General features: G+C 43.0%; 1 protein-coding gene across 10 annotated transcripts in view; it reads left to right on the top strand.

Moving 5' to 3' along the window:
• prdm16 (PR domain containing 16) overlaps positions 1 to 21,370 on the top strand; it is a 150,753-nt gene that overhangs the window by 126,660 nt on the left and 2,723 nt on the right. Inside the window, exons 4-16 of one of the 10 annotated variants that reach the window (XM_037242411.1) lie at positions 4,015 to 4,155; positions 8,294 to 8,396; positions 10,574 to 10,775; positions 10,866 to 11,013; positions 11,207 to 11,360; positions 11,745 to 13,383; positions 13,516 to 13,600; positions 15,570 to 15,742; positions 15,859 to 15,936; positions 16,803 to 16,972; positions 17,661 to 17,799; positions 19,987 to 20,235; positions 20,854 to 21,034. In XM_037242411.1, coding sequence (XP_037098306.1) covers positions 4,015 to 4,155; positions 8,294 to 8,396; positions 10,574 to 10,775; positions 10,866 to 11,013; positions 11,207 to 11,360; positions 11,745 to 13,383; positions 13,516 to 13,600; positions 15,570 to 15,742; positions 15,859 to 15,936; positions 16,803 to 16,972; positions 17,661 to 17,799; positions 19,987 to 20,235; positions 20,854 to 21,034 — 3,462 coding nt within the window. Of the gene's footprint in view, positions 1 to 4,014; positions 4,156 to 7,332; positions 7,469 to 8,293; positions 8,397 to 10,573; positions 10,776 to 10,865; positions 11,032 to 11,206; positions 11,361 to 11,711; positions 13,384 to 13,512; positions 13,601 to 15,569; positions 15,743 to 15,858; positions 15,937 to 16,802; positions 16,973 to 17,627; positions 17,800 to 19,986; positions 20,236 to 20,853; positions 21,035 to 21,370 lie in introns of those variants that run through there. The other 9 variants (XM_037242381.1, XM_037242351.1, XM_037242358.1 and 6 more) reach the window with 9 other exon arrangements.

Genomic DNA, 21,370 nt, shown 5'->3' with positions numbered 1-21,370 from the left:
AGGATACACACTTTCTCACACACACTTCTTTATTCCTTGTTACTTGTCCTACACCTTAATTTGCAACACCTCCAACAACCAGCACTGCAGTCCACTCCACAGCCACTCAATCTGTCACTGTCACTGCTCCACTTCCACGGCTGGCTCTCCGCTCAGGAGTGTGTGTGTGTGTGTGTGTGTGTGTGTGTGTGTGTGTGTGTGTGTGTGTGTGTGTGTGTGTGTGTGTGTGCGTGCGTGCGTGCGTGCGTGCGTGCGTGCGTGCGTGCGTGCGTGCGTGTGTGCGCGCATGCGTACGATTCTTGTATGTCTACCGTTTTTATGATATTTTCAACAACTTCATGTGCAACTGTAACAAAGTGTCTTTTCCACGTCTGCTTTTTATCTCTCATGTGAGGTCGCCCCCTATCTGCTTCAAGTTGCAATGTCTGCATGTTTCCATCATATGTGTGTAGTTCTGACTAAGGAGCAATTTGACTACATTCTCCTTGTAAGTCCTTGTCAATGCTTATTGCTTTTACATTTGTGGGTAGCAAGGTTTATATTACTGTCAATAGACTTGTTCTGTTCTGTGACTTATTCGGTGAGAGAGTACTGTTTTTATTGTTGATTGTGTTGTGGTTGCCTATGCTTAATTATTCCGTGACATTAGATGTCCAAAATATTAGAAGGGCCTCCCAGTGTTGAGCAGCACAATTCTACAGCATTAATTCAAGCCACGGTTATGAGCATACAGTTAAATTACATCTTTAAAATGCATTTTGAATCCAGCTCTACAGAATACAGAATAGCATCTCCAAATTGTATCAGAATCACAACCACCGCAGAGCGGCGTTTCCATTTTGTGCCCTTAGTCAAAGTGAAAATAATATGCACCTTGTCACCGGCGTCTGCCCTTACAAGCAACTTTCCGCGCCTCTCCCATCCGTCACACATAGCCGACAAAGGAGAGGCCATATCAAGACATCCATTAAAGGTTCCTAGCTGTCAAAGGTTCCCCTTTGTGAGACGAGGAGCAAGAGGAGTGCCGTGCTCTTATCAGAGCTTCCTGTGGAGTTTGCTCGGCATCCTGTCCACTCCAAGACACTTCTCGTTTCACACTTACCGCTCGTGAGACTCTTTGGGTGCTCGCTTTTCTTCCTTCTAATGCCCCTCAATCAACTTTTAGTACGCCATAAGCTTTGCTTTAATGTATTTTGGCATCAGTTTCTAGATTGCAAGCAGTCACATAGAAGTCAATAGAAGCATGCGCGTTGGAGGCATACTGATCTGATTATCTCAAAGATATATTGAGAGAGCAAAAAATACTTTGAAAATATGTGAGTGACTTTGATGTCACTGTTGTGGACATTGAACATTGACTTATTGGGTGATTTTGTTTAATTTTTCAACAACAATGCTTTTCTGTGTATGGAAAAGAAATATAATTAGATATTAAAAAATATATGTAGTTTAGCTGAAATGGAAAGGGAGATATGAAAATCATAGCGAACTGAAAATGGGGTTAAACAAATTACGTATACAAAATGGAGGTTGCCGATAAAACATTGTATTTTTTTTTCTTCTAATCATTGTGTGTGAAAATTGTAAACTTTTGATATTACCCACTTTAAACTGATAAAAATCCACGACAATTGCACACGTTTCACGTGATATATATCCTGCTCACCCACGTGATAATTTGGGAGGGGGGGTTGAAGAAAAATGAAACGGAAAAGGTAAATAAACAAACAATCAGCTATGGGCTTGTTCTTGCTCTCCCTCTCTGTTGCACCTCATTTGAAGCCTTATAAATCAGCCTTGCACCCGGTGACAGGGTGTTAGTCGGCCTCCTCAACAACATAGGCACACATGTACACTTAGAAAAACACGCAGGTCTGCTGCTCATTAAGCCCACCATCAGACCCTCGGGTGCATGGTGAAATGTAGTGAGAGGGGTGGAAGCCTGAAGTGTGTATGAACTGCAACATGCACAGTTTGTAAGCATGTGAAAGTCCTGCTTGCCTGCCTACCTTGCCGTGCCCTTTCACCATTAAAAAAAAGAAGTCGGTGTTCAAGCATTTTTTTTCACTGGCCTCTAAACATGAGCAATCCTCCTCTAGCTCTCGCTATATATTTGGTTCCCCTTTAGCAAGTGCACTCTTCTTTAATATAATTTGTGTTTTTTCTCAATATTGCAATCGGGATTTGATTTGCAATTATTGTTTTCCCATGTATTTTTTAACAAACAAGTAATAAATTCATATATACAACAATAAACAATGCCAGATGGTTTGGTCTCATAGGTTAAACTAATGCTAAAATAAATGTGTACCCATAAATCAATATCAAAACAGTTTATCTTCTTTCAGTTGAAATAATATACTAAGCATTTTCATTTGCAGTATTTTAAGCAGACGACAACTTCACAAAAATCTACCAAACAAGTGTGGTTTGAACAGCATTAATGCTACACTCATATAAAGTAAAGCCAACCGTCCGACCAATTAAAACAAACCAGCCACCCCACCCCAAATTGCAATCTTAGTGATTTGAAATTTGCATTTGACTACTTTGCAGTGTCAATTTCAATATAATTGTTCAGGCCAGGTATCTGGACAAGCACACTTGCACCAGTTCTTTCACACCTCCGACCAGACACTTTTACATATTTACCCTCCAAACTCGACACCTGCATCCTTTTCACCCACAAAACAAGAACATGACCGTTTACATTTTACGAGCAGGAAAAAAAAAAACACAGCTTTGGAAAATGTGGCTAGTTCTTCGAGTTCATGAACGGTGCACATCTAAAACCGTCTAGCGGCTTGTTTGGTTCTTCTCCATCGCACCTTGATGTCTTTCTGTTGACCGCGATTAGAAACGTAGCGCTCAGTGGAGGCCATCTCTCAACCGGTCTGATTGGGAGTTGTAATTTGCCCAGTTGCTCTGTCTCAGGCGAGTTTTCTCGGGGGGAATGATACACCGAGGCATGATATTACATGCAGCATGGGGGTGAAATTAGAGTGTCGAGCTTTGCTCGGTAGACTGGATGAGCTTGGAATGTTTAAAAAAGTGAATGTTGTTTTTCCTTTTCATTTTGGACACATTTCAACTGCAGACGACAAACAATGTCAAACAATTCTCATCACAGATTTGCAAAAACGAGAGAATCACAGCCATGTGCCTGTCTGGCCGGTTGTTGCCGACGGTGCTTAGTGGAAAAACACCACACACGTGCACCAACTGCTTGTCTCACCAGTTCTCATCTGAACTCATCTTAATACCTATATTCATTTTAAATAGGAGATTATAATTTAATGTCATCGCTCTGTTGGCCACCATTGTTATTTTGGTTCCAAAATACTCATACGTGTCTATTCCGGACACACAATACACATCCTCCAGTTTCACAGATTTTTTTCCCAGATAATGTGGAAGTGAGAATCAAGTGGAAGTGAGATTTTCTCTTTTAAATATCATTTTTGATATTTGCATCTCCATGCTCTGGAACGTGGATGATGGGCCACATAAGATGAAAACACTTTTCAAATGTATTCGTTTGCCATGACGCGAAGCCCCTCCTAGCACAATTCAATGTTGTATTGATATTTTTAAGAAATAGTCCATTGTTAACTCCTTCCTTCCTCATGTGCTACAAGCCCTTCTTTTTCCATCCACTTCCTCTCACATACGTCCATCTTCTGTCATTTTCTGTGAAACCCCTCTTTTTCTGTCTCCGGGGGTCTGTAGGGGTTACAAAGGGTGATCAATATGTGCCAGAGAACGTCTTTTGACAAGTCAAAGTTAGTCAACTCCTCCTTGCTTTTGCCATTATGGTCCCCTTCCCTCCTTTCTGCTTTCGTTTGTCAGGCATAACAAGGTTAGCTGCCCTGTTTCTGCTTTGCATTTGGAAAGTGACTGATCAACTCCATTTGAATTTTTATCAAACTCCTCCCGATTGAAGCAAACTTTAAATGCTTTGTTAACTGAGCGGTAACTGACTTTTCTAAAACTGAACCTGTTGTGCCTAAACAGGTGGTGGACGACATGGGCAACATCAAGTTTGCTCTGGACACAGGCCCGGACAGCCCTAGCAACAGCTGGCTCAAGTATGTCCGCTCCGCCCCTTCGTTTGAGGAGCAGAATCTCGTCGCCTGCCACCTCACTGGAGACCAGGTGAGTGTCCCGCTTGGATTTGGATCCCACATAAGAGACACATTGTTGTGTTGTCTTTGTCCAACGACAGCGAATGCTGCTTTGCTTTCCTGTTTCCCATCCACTAAGAGTGATTAGCGGGTTGTGTGCTTGCCATTGTGGATGCAAAAAAGTTTGGCGGGTAATGACCAAGAAACACTTCTATTGTGTGGCTGTCACTGGGCAGATTGCCAGCGTTATTAGGAAGTGACACATGTAACGAAGCTTAAAGACGGTCCAAGACTCATCTGACTCATAGAACCTTCACCCAGTGATGTGTAATAATCCATTTGCTTGCTATTTGTCCCTTCTTCGCACTGTCATAGAGATTTGTAAATACGCTTAAGTGTGGGCCAGTGTATTTGAGCTAATAATGAAACAATCAGGGTTTGCGCTAGACACACTCTTTGTCATTTATTCTTAGAACAAACTTGAGTTCAAGTTTTCCTCTATGTAATTGGTTTGGTCAGGTGTGAACAGAGAAATAAGAACTCAGCTGCCGACCAAACCAAGCATTCTAATCAATGTTGGTGAAGGTTATTTGTTATGAGAAGAGAAAGCGATGGTGATCAACGATGGATGTGAAGACGTACTCCATATTTTCTTATCATGTAGTAATTGTCCGGGTGTGTAATGCCATTGTCAATTGCGTCAACGTTGTGTTTCTTAGTGTACAACTGTTGCAGCTCAGACCTCTTTGGGCATCCGGCATGAAAAACTGTGCCAAACAAGTCATGAGAATGACTCATGGTTTGATGGGAAAAGTTGAAAGCGGCATCATCAGTATTTGTGTTCCCCGCTTTCGAGACAATATCATGAATTGGTCAAAGAGTTTAGTGACTTCTTCGCGTGTGTGGTGTATTTGAATGAGCAATCAGAATGTAACTTTATGAATAGGGCCAAAGAGAAGTCAAACTTGCCCTTGAATGATGGGAGATGACATGACATGCGACATGACAGTGGTACGACAGGAGCCGAATGCTCCCATAGAACTGGCTTGTGTGTTTCCACATTCCTGTCACTCCATTCTTATTTGTGTCTTAATCCCTGCCTGCATAGCCGGGTACTCCTCGTGCCTCGCCCGCCTTTTGTCTCCTTTCTTCGTCCTCGAGTCTTGACCTGCCACCTGTCACTCTGTCACATGGAGGGGACGGGCCACCGTGTCCGTTTAAGATTCAGACATTTAGAAAGAAAAAGCAAGTCAGAAGGAACACACGGGGGCCTCTGAGATTGACAAGCACCAATTGGCTGGCGACACCAACCTGCCTAATCCTTTTAAGATTTTCACATCAGTGCCCCCTGCCACTGCCGTACATTGTCAAATGAAAGAATCAGTGCACCACAGAAAATTGTGCAGACTTACTGGACCCAGTAAAGGTCACGTGTTCTGTTGCTTTTTGATGCGTTTTGCAGTTTGTACCTGGCAAATGGCTTTGCTTTTGTTTTCCTGGCCAGTGGTTCGTCACAGTTATGAGCCCATCTTTTATTTACACACGCCACAACACATGGCCACTCAGTGCTAAAATGTTTTGTTGTTGTTTTTTGTTTCAGTGATTCGCCTTCTCTGCTCTTTTACATGCACAATGCATGAGTTTAAGGAAATGTGTGCACTCTGCAAATTCAAATGCAGGCCTTGAAAGAAAAGAAAAACAAAAGGGACGAGTCTGTTTGTGTATGACTTTATGTTGTAAGATGAACATATATGGAACATTGTAGGCAATTAATTTTGCTTGGTATCATTCAATTAGGCTTCTTTTATTTTGTGAACGGTGGATTATCCTCCCACTAATATTTAAAGCCCTTAAACGATGGCCTCCCGATTCTTCTCTGTCTAAAAATGTAGAGCACCTGTTCAGTGGCTGTGGCAATGTTGCATCCAGTGAGGGTGAAAACGTTGGGAGTGTTGCAATAAGTTGTGGCTAAGGTGGGTTGATTTGATGAAAAACTATACAGTATGTCCACCTTCTACTCACTCTGTTGTGTTGGGAAGCGCTGTGAGCCCTGTTTGAGCTGCCCTTTCACCCCTGGATGGATTCATCAATAGACACACACAGAATGTGTCTGTGTGTGTGTCTAGGCCCACAGGGGGTTTACTGTGCGACTTGCAGCTGCCGTTGATCGATGTGCCGTCTTTTTCTCTGGACACTGGACAGAGATGAGGAGAGGTCAGGACTGATCTGAGTGTGTGGGCCCTACTGTATAAGGAAACACGTACACGTGTAGAATACACACACACACGTATACGCACACACAAACACACGCACACACACAGACACACACACACACAGGATATTATAAAATAGCCGTTATGCTTCAATTAGTTTATTTATTATAAGACATTTACCCCAATAAAAAAAACATTTTTAATACTCCAGTAAACAATATGTTTTAAACTCATTTTAAACTTAAAATGCTTTTCCCCCATTTCACCTGGGATTTTTTTCTTTTATCAATTTTCATTAAAAATAAAAACATAACTAATTGAGTCCCTATAAAGTACATCGTTACCTTTAACATTAAGTTTCGTTTTTATTATTATTATTATTATTATTATTATTATTATTATTATTATTATACGAACAATATTCGTGTGAATATTTCGAATCGTTTGTCTTTCGATAGGATTTTTCTCTGCGCGTGTATTTTGTATGTCTGTCGACGTGCGTATATCTGGTCGGGAGTGAGCGTGTGCGGGTCACTCGGGTTTGCATTTATCCATTACGCACATCAATATTAGATGCGTGCAGTTGATGGGGGTGGAGGGGTGCTCGGACCTGCGGGGAGGGGTCCTCCGTGCCAAGATAAGACGAGTAGGAGTGGCCGGCGGGGGGACCACAGAGAGAGCGAGAGAGAGCGACACAGAAAGAGAATGAGCGTAAACCAGTGAGAGAGAGCGAGAGCAAGAGAGAGAGAGAGAGCGCACCGGGGGTCGTGAGGAGGAACCACGAAAAGAGAGAAAGAGAGAGAGAGCGACTCATCATCATCATCTTTAAAGACGCTCGGAGACTAGATTAAAGAAAACTCCGAGCGACGGCAGTACACCAGTTCAAGAAGGCAAACTCGTCGAACGTGTCACCTGGCGTGCGCAAGACTGCCGGGACGTTCCGCGACTTCTGAGGTTCGACCGGCTTCGTTTGCTCCATCGGCCCGGTTCCCGGCCGGGACTGGGAGTTGCGGTGGAGCGAGTATGGGTTGCGTTGCCAACTCCACCGGGACCCAAGTGCTAGTGCAACTGGAGGCTCTCCGCACCGCCGCGCAACTTTCTCAACTATTCCGCCTCACGGAGAAAAGAAAGGTCAGGCCACTATTATGAATAATAATAATAATAATAATAATAGTGTGTCGTATCGGCTTTGTCATGCAACTCTTCAAAGTTAGTTTTGAGCTTCTGCGAGTGTGTGTGCGGGGGGGGGGGGGGGGGGGGGGGTGCGCTCTTGCCCACACGGCCTTCAGTTAGTGTTGAGAGCCCTCATGTGGCCCAACTTCACATGGCAGGCTTTGCGAACTTGTCCGCGCAGAAGTGATTTCTTTAATAAAAGGCTACTGACTTACTCTGCTCTATATGGACGTGTTTGTACTTGATAACTTGGCTATTCACGTTGCTGTTTTAAATGTTTAATGTGTGCATGCATTTTTTTCTATGCTTTAGAAATTGTGTCTGATAAATGTTCACGATGGGTTGCCCCCCTGTAGCTACAGGGATGTCACTCTTATTCTATTAAACATACCTAAAAATCTTAAGCAATTTGCAATAAATTATGCAGAACGTTTTAATTTTGAAATTCTGAAGCGTACATTTAGTGGCCGCTGCAATTTAGAGCAATTGCACAAGCGCCTATAGACGTTTGCAGACGTTTTCTAAAAGTATTCGTTGATTGATTTATATCAAAAATATTTTAATAAATTTTAAGATGAGTCAGCGTGTGCTGTCAATTGTGGAGACTGGTTTTGTTTCGATCGCGCTGAAAAATAGTTTCTATCACACTGATTTTACTCTTTTATAGCTAGAGTGAGCAGGTAACCTGCTGTATTTACCTGCTCATTTCTAATGATTTTGACCTCGGCTTTTTTATTTTTTTTAATAACAATTCTCTTTCTCTCTCTCTCTTTCTCTCCGTAGATTTATTACAAAGCTGTCCGAGACATAGATGCAGGGGAGGAGCTTTTAGTTTATATGAAGGACGGCATTTTCCCGGAGGGATCCATGGCACCCAACTTGCAAGGTAAGAAGACTAATGTGCCTCATTAGCTCACAATTTAAACTCTCTCCAAAACTGCGGCCTGTTTTACTTGTGCGCACTGTGCGCCGTGCATACCACTTCACCCACCGCTCACTGCTGTTCATTTGGACGAAAAAAAAATCAAATTATTTCAATTGTTAAATAAAAAATCAGTGGCACTTAAAGTCACATTTTAACGGACTTTCCAATAACCGCGCACATTTGTTTTATTTCGCCGAATACAACAGGGAGGGAAAATCGTTGGAACTTAAATGATTTCCAATTTATTATCAACCTCACACTGTAAAACCATCCACAGAATTCAAATTCACGATTACACTTGTTCTAACAAAAGCTACAGTTTTTAAATGATATAATTTTATCTTTTAAATAATAAACACACACTTTTTCTCTCTGTCTCTCTCTCTCTCTCGCTCTCTCTCTCTCTCTTTCTCTCTCTCTCTCTCTCTCTCTCTCGCTCTCTCGCTCTCTCTCACACACACATTGTTTGCATTATTTCAGCCATTTACCAGTGCATTGATACAAAATTCAGTTCGTAGTTTTTCCTACATGCAAGAAGATCTATTCAATATGCAAATATATCCACGGGAAATTAAGGAAGTGTGCGAGCCCAATTGTTAAATAGAAGTGACTGAGTGTAAATGGTTTGTTCAGCATTCGTGTGTGTACGGGTGTGTGCGCGCGCGCCTGCGCACGCGCGTGGGGGGGGGGGGCGTATGCGCGGGTACTCGGCGTGCGCACGTTTGCTTGTGTGCGCCGCAAGTGTATACGTGTGCGTGTGCTCGCGAGTGTTTTAATTAATAGAGGGCATAAAAAGAGGAAGCAGGCTAATAAAAAGTCTGCAATAAAAAGTAATTTTGTTTGTGAATATGCGTAAAATGAGAGGATCAGCCATAAAAACAATTTATTCTACTCTAATATTTTTTGGAGTCCTAGCGCAGTGTGCTTTCTGCATGGGATTTATCGGAGCGGGAATTTAGAGTAAAGAACTTGAGGAGCCCCTTGAGACGTCACCCATGGTCCCAGATTAGCTGCTAAACTACACATAATCGTCTTTCCAATCATATCCCCCAGAGTCATTAGCCTTCGCTTTAAAACCCACCAGCCCCACTGAGATGAGCATAAGAAAAGCCATTTTAATTCGTGAGTCATATTTTTTCTTTTTGAAATGTCATCAAAGTGCCAAGGAGAAACAAATATCAAAATACACTTTCTTTGGAACATGTGCACGCTGGTGTCAAAGTGTGCAATTTAGTAGAGCTCTTTAACCCAGTGTAATGGCCCATTGACCAGCAGGTCATTTGTCCTCCTCATCAAGGTTGGCTACATGGCCGTTGCTACGCTAATGCTCTTTTAATGTGCCCAATAAGGTCCAGCTGGATAAGCGGTCGCAGTAGAATATGAGCCGAGCGTTGTACTGTATACTTCGCTGCCTGCCGATAAACCCATTCAAATGATGAATGGGTGTGTACGTTGTGGGTTGGCAGGTGGGTGCTTTTGGCGCCACCGTGTCCCTGCCTACCTCTATTCCTCGAGTCGCACCGTATTCCTTTCTGGAATTTGTTCACGCATGTACGCTTATTGATGTGCACAAAGAGTCTCCGCTGGGCTTCCCTCCCCAAGCTGTTGAACTTGGACACGGGCTCAGGAACTCGCTATTGAAACGACTGGCCTGAGTTTTTATGTGTTTGACCTCATTGGTGAGAAGAATTGTAAAGGTTATCAACATGGAAGGGACAGACTGGGCTCTATTGTTTCCCGTCTACACATGGGGCCCCTGCAACACTTTCCCTAACAAGCAATTAACGGTGTTAATGAAGGCTATATATTTCACGGCTAATTGATTTCCATTTTATGCAATTGTCGATGGTTGGGTTGTTGGTTTTACCACCTAATCGAGAGTCAATTTAGCTGTAACTAACCCAGAGAGAGACAATTGATGCTAATGACGATATAGATTGATGAACTGATACAAATCATCAAAAGATTGATCCATAGAATAGTTACAATTGGGACCACTATTATTCAAACCCTGAATTTAGTAAAGTCGCTGTGCTTAATTTTTGGGAAAAAAAATAAAATAAGATATGACACTTTTAATATGTATTTCATTGTAAAGGCTATTGTAGTGACTCGAGCGCTGTGTTTTGTGCACACAGATGAACAGGTGTATCGCTGTGAAGACTGTGACGAATTGTTCTCATCAACTCTCGAGTTGCGGCGACACCAAAAATATTCCTGCTCTAGTGCGGGCTCCATCTTTGACACCCTCAGAGAAGACTTCAAACAGGAGCGGGAGGACAGCGATGAGCCCGTCCACGAGTGTAAAGACTGTGAGAAGATCTTTCCAAACGAGTACAGGTGAACTACATTGTGACAGCGCAAGTAGGATCTCACAAAGTGTTGTAAATGTTCAATTTGGTTCATTACGCTTGTTCTGTCCACATGAAGTCTGGGCCAGCACATGATAGTCCACACAGAAGAACGGGAGTACAAGTGTGACCAGTGTCCCAAAGCTTTCAACTGGAAGTCCAACCTCATTCGTCACCAGATGTCACATGACAGCGGCAAGCGCTTTGAGTGTGAAAATTGTGATAAGGTACAGCAAACCCGGCACGTAAGTGGTGAACTGGACACACAGACTTTACCTGATCAGAAATTCTGCTCGATTTGGTTTCATTGTCAATCCTGAAAGTAAATGTAAAGATATTCCGTCACGATAAAAGTGCGGAAAGGTTCATGAAATGTGACAATGAAATACATACTATTTGTGTCAATTTTGTTCATCACAGGTCTTCACAGATCCCAGCAATCTCCAGCGTCACATCCGCTCCCAACACGTGGGGGCTCGAGCTCACACTTGTCCCGAGTGTGGCAAGACCTTTGCCACTTCGTCAGGCCTTAAACAGCATAAGCACATCCACAGCAGTGTCAAACCTTTTATCTGTAAGTGAGAGTCCTGTTTGGTTCAACTTTGATGTCAGTCTCTGGATTTGATGCCACCTTGTACTTTTCTGTGTGAATCTTTTCTTTACATTGCTTTTTATCTTGTGTGAGTCTTCTGAACCAAACACACGAGTCCAAAGTTTATCTTTGCATTCATCTATTCAACCGTACAGTCTTATGAAAAATCTGTACATTGTGTTGGACTCAACTTCACTATTTCCGACTTTACATGAAGGCAGCAAGTCTTTGCTTGATGTTTTCATCCCAAACTCCCATTCACGTGTTGCTTGTGTATGTCGTGGTCAATTTGGTTTACACAGTTAGAGACAGTGTTAAAAAGGGTTTAACCAGGCCCTGATGGGCTGCATCTTCTTGTACCCCCAGGTGAGGTGTGCCACAAATCCTACACCCAGTTCTCCAACCTCTGCCGCCACAAGCGTATGCATGCCGACTGCCGAACTCAGATCAAGTGCAAGGACTGTGGCCAGTTGTTCAGCACTACCTCCTCCCTAAACAAGCACCGGCGCTTCTGCGAGGGCAAAAACCATTACGGCTCTCCAACGGGAATGTTCAATCCCGGTATTCCCATGAGCTCCAGTCCAATTATGGCTAAGGCCAAGTCCCACCATCCTCACCTTCCGGGTCTGAACCAGTCCGGTTTGGGCTTCCCCGACTACTTTCCGTCCAGACCTCATCCTCATGCTGGTTTGCCATTCTCCCCAGGGCCCCACGGTTTCCCATCCCTCCCGCATGGTTTCCCAGGCATCTTTCCTCCGTCACTGTATCCACGACCGCCTCTATTGCCGGCTAGTCCAATGATGAAGACGCCCCTTGGCAACAGCACTCAAGAAGTCAAACTGCCTCAGAGTCCTCTAGATGGCCCGCCATTATCTTTAGTTAGCTCAACAAATAGTAATGGTGGCAACGGTTTAAGTCTGACTGAGGACAAAGATAGCGAGAGTAAACTAGATTTGTCCTCTGGTGGAGAGGTAAAGACTAAATCCAAGATGGCAGACATTTCAGATGGCAGTGACCTGGAAGATGTTAACACCACAAGTGGGACAGATTTGGACACCACAACTGGTACGGTCTCAGGTGATGGTTCTGACCTGGAGAGTGATGGAGATAGTGAACGTGAGCATAATGGCAAAAGAAGAAAGCCGCCTGTGGTCCTATCAAGGCAAGCTGGCCACCAGTTAGAGGAGGCAAACAGTGTTGTGATTCCAGCGGTGTCTAATTCAGGGAACCTCTCCATCAACCGTCCCTTTTTTTCATCAGTGTCAACCCAGCACTCTTTCTTCCCCCCACCTGATGAGCAAGCGCTGCCACCCACCACCGCGAATGCTAATGTGGCCACCACCGATTCCATCAAAGCCATTGCTTCTATTGCTGAGAAATATTTTGGCCCCGGCTTGATAGGTCTTCATCAAGAGAAGAAGATGGGTCCATTGCCCTACCACTCCATGTTCCCCTTCCAGTTCCTACCCAATTTCCACAACTCCCTGTACCCCTTTAGCACTGAGCGAGGTGCCCTCACCTCTGGCCTGTTCTTTAAGGGAGATCCCAAGTCGCCTCGTGAGCAGCTACATAAGATGGTTTCTGGTGCACTCGGCGCGCCTGTCCCCGCTGTAGAATCACCATTTGATCTCAGTACGAAGCCCAAGGAGACCAAGTTATCTCCTCCAACTCCAGTTAACCCCTCAAACCCAAACACAAATACTGGCAGTAGCATGGGCTCTTCAATAATATCTGGCGGCGAGGAACAACCATTAGACCTCAGTATTAACAACAGAAGCCGAGGAAGTCACAACGGTATGGCAGTCGAAGCGCAAAATCAAAAGAACCACATCTATGGAATTGGAAAGGGAGTGTCCATCAAGGATGAAAGTCCCAGTTTTCCAATTCCTCACTCCCAGTCACTGCATCAATCCCCAATTGTACCGCACCAACAGCCACAGCAACACCAACCACCTCCTCTGCACTACGCCAAACCTTCCGCTTTCTTCATGGACCCAATATACAGGTATTTCTACCCCGATTAGACCACAAGGCATTACTTACACATGTGTCAAACGTCTTTGGAGCGAGGCATTAGATTTTGCAGATGATGCCTGACCTTGGTATGTAACCCTCTGCCTTGCTGTTGGTCCAGCAGGGTGGAGAAAAGGAAGCTACTTGACCCTGTAGGAGCTCTGAAGGAGAAGTTCCTCAGGCCTTCACCGCAGCTCTTTCATCCGCAGGTAGACCTACATTAAAACGACATACATGTGCCAGAATAAGTATGCTAAATAGTGCATGTGCTCCTCTGAAATCGAAAGAACCACCTCTGAGGTATTTCTGATTATCACCACACGTGATCAAGTATTGGTGTTACACAAAAGGTTCATGATGTGAATATCCGTCTCTTCTCCCTCCCACACTGCTACAACCTGAATTGATTGGGCTCCGCGCACCATCATTCCACACTGTTGATGTTATGTTCTCAAGGGCTGTATGACTTCTTCCTTTGTTTATTGAATGGCGCCTGTGTACTTGGTCACGCTACCTTTTACAGAAGACACAGCCTGTTATTGCAGCCCCTTTGATAATCACGCACATTGTTCGACTGTCCCCAGACTCTGCCTGTACAAATCTTGATCGCAAAGAATGATATTATTTTGTTTTAATGAATAGTAAGCACTTGAATTGTATCCTCACTAATCTTAGACATGGCATTGTTTCATGTAGTGGGAGCCCACGGGCCAGCTCATAACCTAAACCCCCTCCAAAAAATGTTCTGTCGTGAACTGGCTGGCTAGATAATAGCACCGTGTCCATCAAGGACATCCTGTGTTTGTGTCCAGGAGAATAAGGGGCTCTTGTCGGGGAAACTGCTTAAAATCTGACCTGGAAATCTGTGCCCTCTATCAACTGTGACTTTGCAGTACACACATCTGGGGCATATGTGGACAGATGGACTCAATATGTTTTTTTTAAAAATATATACCGTAATTTTCGGACTATAAGTCGCGGTTTTTTTTCATAGTTTGGGTGGGGGGGCGACTTATACTCAGGAGCGACTTATATACATATATATGTTTTTTTTCACTTTTTTGGGCATTTTATGGCTGGTGCGACTTATACTCCGGTGCGACTTATAGTCCGAAAATTACGGTACTTGGTTGGTGCTTGGTTCAATGAATGAAGAAATTGATTACCTAGCATGCTAACCAAAAAAATTATCTTACATTTTTTTCCCTAATTACCAATGACCACTGCGGTGCTATAGCTACAGTAATTCTGCAAATAGTTCTTCCCAGCTGACTTTGGGCGAGAAGCAGAAGCAGGGTAAACTGATCACCAGCCACAATTTAAAGTCTTCAATCAACCTAACAAGCATGTTTTTGGAATGTGGGAGGAAGCCAGCGGTACCAAGAGAAAACCCATGCAAACATGGGGAGAACATGCAGACTCCACACAGAATGTCCAGATCCTAAATTAGAACCCCAAAACCTCAGAACTGCGAGGCAGACATGCAAACCACCACCCTGCCTAAATGAGACAAAAGCTTTTATTACTCTAAACCTTTTTACATGTTGTCCCGTGAGATACCATTTCTTGTTATAATCCACATACAGTTTTCTCATCTTATTCTTTAAGCATGTAAGCTTCCCAGTGATCCAAAAACAATGCCACCACTAATTCAGTCTTCATGACAAAATCAGAACCCCCACACCCGCCCGCCCTTAGCTTGTTCTCAGACTGCGAATAAACACATTGAGACGGCATGTCTGTCCCTGTGTCTCTCCCGTCCCGTATTCACTAAAAAAGGAAGGATGTAAGCTGTTTTTGGCAAATAAACTCCTACATAACTACCTCCCGCCCCCCACCTCCCCTTTGTTCACAAGTATCTCGGGGGAAGGCCGCAGCTATCAGTGGGGGTTATCTCAAACTATATTGTGCAGCGCCATACGGAACTCTTGAATGGCTCATTTAGCCAGCTCGCCAGAGATGTGAGGACATGGCCAAGAAAAGAGAGGCTAGTGGGAGAGGAGAAGATACGTTGTGAGGGTGTACTTTTGGCAAATGCTGAAATGCTGATGGGAGGAACTTACCTACTTTCCACCTTCTATTTGTCTCAATATATTCAACATGTTTGTCTGTTTTTATTCATCATTATACATCTTTCTTTCAACACACACAAACACCACCCCCTCCTCATCTCCTCAGATGTCTGCCATGGAGAACATGACAGAAAAACTGGAAAGCTTTGGTGCACTAAAACTGGACATGCCGCCCAATTCACTGCAACATACGGCTCACCCACTCTTCAACTTCCGCTCCCCTCCCCCTTCTCTCTCGGATGCCATCCTCCGCAAGGGCAAGGAACGCTATGCCTGCAGGTCAGTGCCACACCTTGTAGCTGATGATGTTTTTTTTTCAAAGGATGCTCAAATATGTAAATATTTTTGTCTATACTCTTTTCTCTTCCTGCTTTTCTGTTCATTCTCCCATGAAGGTACTGTGGGAAAATCTTCCCTCGCTCGGCAAACCTCACCAGACACTTGCGAACACACACGGGCGAACAGCCTTACAGGTATTTCTAGTATTATGGTATTATTAGGTATTATTAGTATTATGTATTATTTGTGTATTTATATATATTATTTATTTCTCATGTGGGCAATGTGAATGAGTTTCTCATTCTATAAAGATTGGAGGTAGAAAGGTTGAAGCTTCTCAATCCTCTTTGTTTCTTGTTGTGTTTTCTCTCTCTCTCTCTCTCTCTCTCTCTCTCTCTCTCTCTCGCTCGCTCTCTCGCTCTCTCTCTCTCTCACACGCTCTCTCTCTCGCTGTAGCAGATTTCTGTTAATTTATTTATTTAGTTAGTTACTTAGTTATTTATTTAGAAACACGGCCCATAGATAGGCTAACTTGCATTGGTGCCCCCCCTTTAAGGAGTGAATATCTGGATCAAAACAGTAAAATATAACAATACTGGCAGTTATATATTCTTTATCCACTATAAAAAACAACAATATGACTGCAGTTTACTCACCACCATCTCCGTTTATTTCCAAATTTAAAGAGCGGCACAATGTTCATTGATTTAAAGCCCAAAAAGTTTCAAAAACATTTTCTTTAATATTTTTTTATTTCTAATTTTTCTAATGTTCTTTTTTCTTTATTAGTAAATAATTTTTATTCTATTTATTTATGTGATTACTCTAATTTAAAATTACAGCGCACATATTAAATCTCCATTTATTCCATTGAGAAATATGATTTTGGACACAAATGTTCCAAGTGGTCACAAAACAAAATGAACACATTCCTCAAGGTGCCACTCTATAATTATTAGATTTTGACGTAGAATGTCCACGTTGCAAATGCAGAGATCCTATACTGTATGATGAACCAAATTGTAGGTGGTCACCCTGGTTCTCCTGTGTGCCCTGACAGGTGCAAGTACTGTGACCGCTCATTCAGCATCTCGTCCAACCTGCAACGCCACGTTCGCAACATCCACAACAAGGAGAAACCCTTCAAGTGTCACCTGTGCAACCGCTGCTTCGGTCAGCAGACCAACCTCGACCGCCATCTCAAGAAGCACGAGCATGAGAACATTCCTGGTAGGATTCCCTCTTAATAGAGACTTCATTTGGAGTCATTTAACTTGCCTTGTTAATGGGCTGACTTATGAACGGTACACATTAGCCGTTTGGAAAATATTAAATCTTGCCCTTAATAAAATGTTTAGTGACGTGAAAGCAAACAACCATAACACGCAAAGTGGGAAAGCCACTTCATTCAAGAGTTCACACTTATTTCTCCATATGCTTTGCCAAAAACAGCTTCTCTATGCCCAGCATGGAAGTCATCCACTGCATCTATGATTGCCACTCTAGTGACATTTTAAAGTGAATAAACCTTGTTTGCTCAACATTTCAAAATGAGGCCATAAACCAACAAGCAATGGTCATTAGTTGTCATTTTGTTTTTCTCATTAAAATCTTGTAAATTGCTACGATATCAACGGACATATTTTTAGTGCATGTATTTATTATATTATTTGACAGTTTAATTCCAGCATGTTTGAAATCTTTACTGATGGGAAGATGGCTTGATTTAATAACGCTGATTATACCCCTCATACTACTCATATTCATATGGCTGATGAATATTAAACTAAACATGCGGCGTTTACCTGTGTGCGTGCTTACATTACATCGTTTGTGCATGTATTAATGTGCGCGGATGTGTATGTCTGCACACTTTCCCCACCAGTGAGCCAACAGTCTGGGATGCTTTCCAACTTAGGAACCACCATCTCCTCGCCAAACTCCGAGCCAGACAATCATGCACTTTTAGATGAGAAGGAGGACTCGTACTTCTCCGAAATCCGAAACTTCATCTCCAACAGTGAGATGAACCAGGCCTCCAGCTCCACGGACAAAAGGTAAAAAAATAAAATAAACAAACATAATCATGCAGAAAATGTTGCGATGGGAATTTATGCAATTTGTGTCAAACCCTCAAACTATTTCCTCAAACAGACCTGTAATCGTCACTCCAGTCTTCAGCCAACTCATTATTTTTATGGTTGCAGTTAGTCCACAGTGCTTAATGCACAGTGCCCCCTAGTGCATTACAGTTTGATGGCAAGAGGAAAATGCTGGCAAGAAGAAAATGCCGTAATTAGACTTTAGACTTCCTTTATTTGCCATTCAAATAAACTGAGCATATGGAAGGAAATGTTGTTTAAAATAACAAACAATTTAGCAAAGGTACCAGACTGAGGCAATGTAAAATCTTCCATGACATGACAGAGAAGTTCTGAAATTCAGAAAGACAGTGACCAAAATCACAGAATGGATAATGTAAAGCTTTACTCTAATAGATGTTTGTTGATTCCTGGCATTTGTCAGTAGAAATATTTTGCCAACTTGTGTGATTTTCGTTTTGTTTTGTTTTGTTTTTAATTCCAACTGACACCACTCAGGTTTATTGCACTCAAGCCTTAAGTAATAAATTGTTCACATGAAGATGAAAAAACTTTTCATCTTCTATTTGTGGGTGCTAATGCTAAACACAAAACTGAAAAACAGCCATGATTCGTTAATTCAAGACCAGTTTTTAATTGCGTGTATAGAAGATTCATCCAGGAGGAAAAGCCATTTGTGTGCATGTTCATAGTGTTTCTTCACTTTTCCCAAAGTGACATGCTAACTACTTGCCTTGACATGCACGTTACAGTCATTTTTATAGGTCCATGACAACAAGTTCATTTAAACAAATTTGTCAGTTTTGGAAACTCGATACTTTGGAAACTCAGCGACAAAGATGTTTCTGTTTTTACACAATCCATCCCTCCATCATCATCCCTTTCCTCTTGTCAACACACTTTTTGGCCAGCAGACTGTGTGGTAGTTTAGCCCAGCTGCCATCTGGGATCAATACTGAGTGTCATCCACAACAAGGTGGCCTGACGTTTTAATATCAGTCATTCAGAATGTGTTGTGCTTTCTGTCCGCCCATCAGACAGCTCTGTGTTTATTCTGCCCTCTGAGTGACTGAAGCCAAGCTCTAAACGCACGCTCATGCATGACTCTCCGTATTTGCTCTTAACTGCCCTTGCAACCGAGGTTCAGTGCAGTAAAACTTATAGTCCAAGTCATGGCAGAGCTTTTATTTTGGAACACAAATGTCTGCCACGCTACCAGGTAGGCCTGTAAGAGATGCTTAGTCACCATTGGTACTTTCAAAGAGCAAATGATTTTGCGATTTGCAGCCATAGAGTGTTGAGATGCAATAAGAGAGAATAAAAGGTTTGAGCTGGTCTGGGACTCCTGTTCGGCATTTAGGAGCACAAAGCGGGGCCTCAGATTGAGGCATTTATCCAGGAGATCCTCAGATGATGGAGCTCTTCCACCCCCCAATCCATCCCCCGTACCCATAGGCCCTGTCCGCTAACCCAAACAGCCCACTGACGTGTTTAGAGTAAATGACAAAACCCAGGGCCACTCGATGTCAGAGCTAGGCTTCTTTCCCTGGATACAGGCATGGACTTTTTCCCAGCTAAACTGCCTGGTGATTTGATTAGAGTAATATTTAATGTAGATTGAAAGAGGAGTCCACCTCTCCATGTTTACCCACCCACAGCGTATGACCCAATCCTATCCCCGTGTTCGCCTCTCTAGAGGTAGCCCTGTCTGATTTGATAAATGTCCACTGTGTGGCAAGAAAGGAAGGGATAACTTTGCTGTCCCACAGGAAATGATATCATGAGCAATGTCATGTGGTCTGGGGCTGATGAAGGGGCAGCTGGGCTTCTGGCTAGAGATTGTACAGATGGCAGGTCAGAATAGTGCCGAGCTGATCACCTATAGTATTCTGATACAATATACTGTGTTGTTCACATGCGGCAAGCTAAAGGAAACGGCACATTTGATGTCTCTTTCCCAAGGGTAGGTCCAATTATTCATGTGGGGGTGCTGTTTAGAAAGTGTCCACTGGAAAACAATTGCTACCCGCGTTGTTAGTGTGCTCGTTGGACAACACAAGATTACTTCTGCGGGAGCCTTTGGTTAGTACATTAAGCTACATCTGGCGCCATTACAAACACTTTCTCCCTTGTTGCATGCAGATCTGACCCGTCTGAGGAGGAGCACCCGAGTGGCCACAGGTCCAACTCCAAGATGGCCCTCCAGGGGCTGGAGGAGGAGGAAGAGGAAGCAGAGGGGGATGATGAGGAAGAAGAGGAAGGCAGCCTGACTGAAAAGTCTCACGATGAGGCTCCGGAATCCCCGTCTCCAGTTGCGACACGTGCATATGAAGAGGACGAGGACGAGGAAGAGACTACTCCATTATCTATGAGCTACGAGCACTCTCGCAGGTACCCGTTTCATTTTACTGGCATTTGTTAGCAATGTTGTAACTAATCGCAGCTGCTCATACAGTCTTTACTCATACAAGTATGTACTAATCCATGACATAACAATATAACTCTTCAGAAATGTGTCTTTAAAAGACAAGACAAAAAGTAATGGAATTAGGAATATTTATTTATTTAAAGTTTTAAAAAAATTACACTTGGCAAGGTTAGTCAACAACCTCCACCGCTGTCCGAAAAGTGTATTTAGACTACGTATCTACACATCTATAATTATGGTGTTTCTTGCTGTAATATAAACTTCATTGTGACCAGTAATAAAATCTCAGTTACAAGTCCTAAAAAAAATAAATGGAAAATTAAATTTAAATATTTAGTTAAAAGACTCAAAATTGCCTAACTCATTGTCTATATACATGTGCCCTTCAATTGGCAAGCGACCAGTCCAGGAACGCATGTGACTCTTCTTCTTGCCTCATTTTTCTCCCTTCTGACTAATTAGTCCCTTCTTTTTCTCTTCCCTTCATTCAACTTAACATCTTCCTGAACCATTTTCCTCCTTGCATCCATTCTCATTTGCATTCACGTCCATATTCGGCCCACCATTGCGCCGGCATGCAGGTGTTTAGAGGAGGAGGGCTCTCTGCTGGACCTTGAAGGTCATTCCAGCTTTCCCAAGGGCCTGGATGTATTACGTAAAGCAGCCAGTGATGAGCAACATTTTGACGTTAAAGACATATTTAACACATCGCTAGAGTCGGAGACTTTGAAAGAAACGTTGTACAGGCAGGCTAAAACGCAGGTAGGTGAAGCAAAGACACGATAACAAGTAAAATACAGTGGACCCTCTGAGGTCAAAAACAGTCTGTTCCCGGATGCTGGGCAAGCTCTGATTTGGTTCAATTCATCAAAAAAAAAAAAAAGATCTCTTCCACGGTTGTAATTAATACAATACAGGCATTCAATGTTAGAGGTTCCACTGTGAGTTTTTAACACTGTGAATGCAATACTTGTCTGCTCGCTTCAAATCTAACGGAGTTTAACTGCATGGATGTTCAGACTTCAGTCTGCCTATTCAAGTGATTTTAAAGATTTTGATGGCCCTCTTGGTGATGCCTTCTGTGTATATAGTCTCTGA

This window comes from Syngnathus acus, chromosome 2, assembly GCF_901709675.1.
Source record: "Syngnathus acus chromosome 2, fSynAcu1.2, whole genome shotgun sequence".
Classification (NCBI taxonomy): domain Eukaryota; kingdom Metazoa; phylum Chordata; class Actinopteri; order Syngnathiformes; family Syngnathidae; genus Syngnathus; species Syngnathus acus.
Note: the sequence above shows the minus strand (reverse complement) of the source record. Positions and strands in the feature narration are given on the sequence as shown.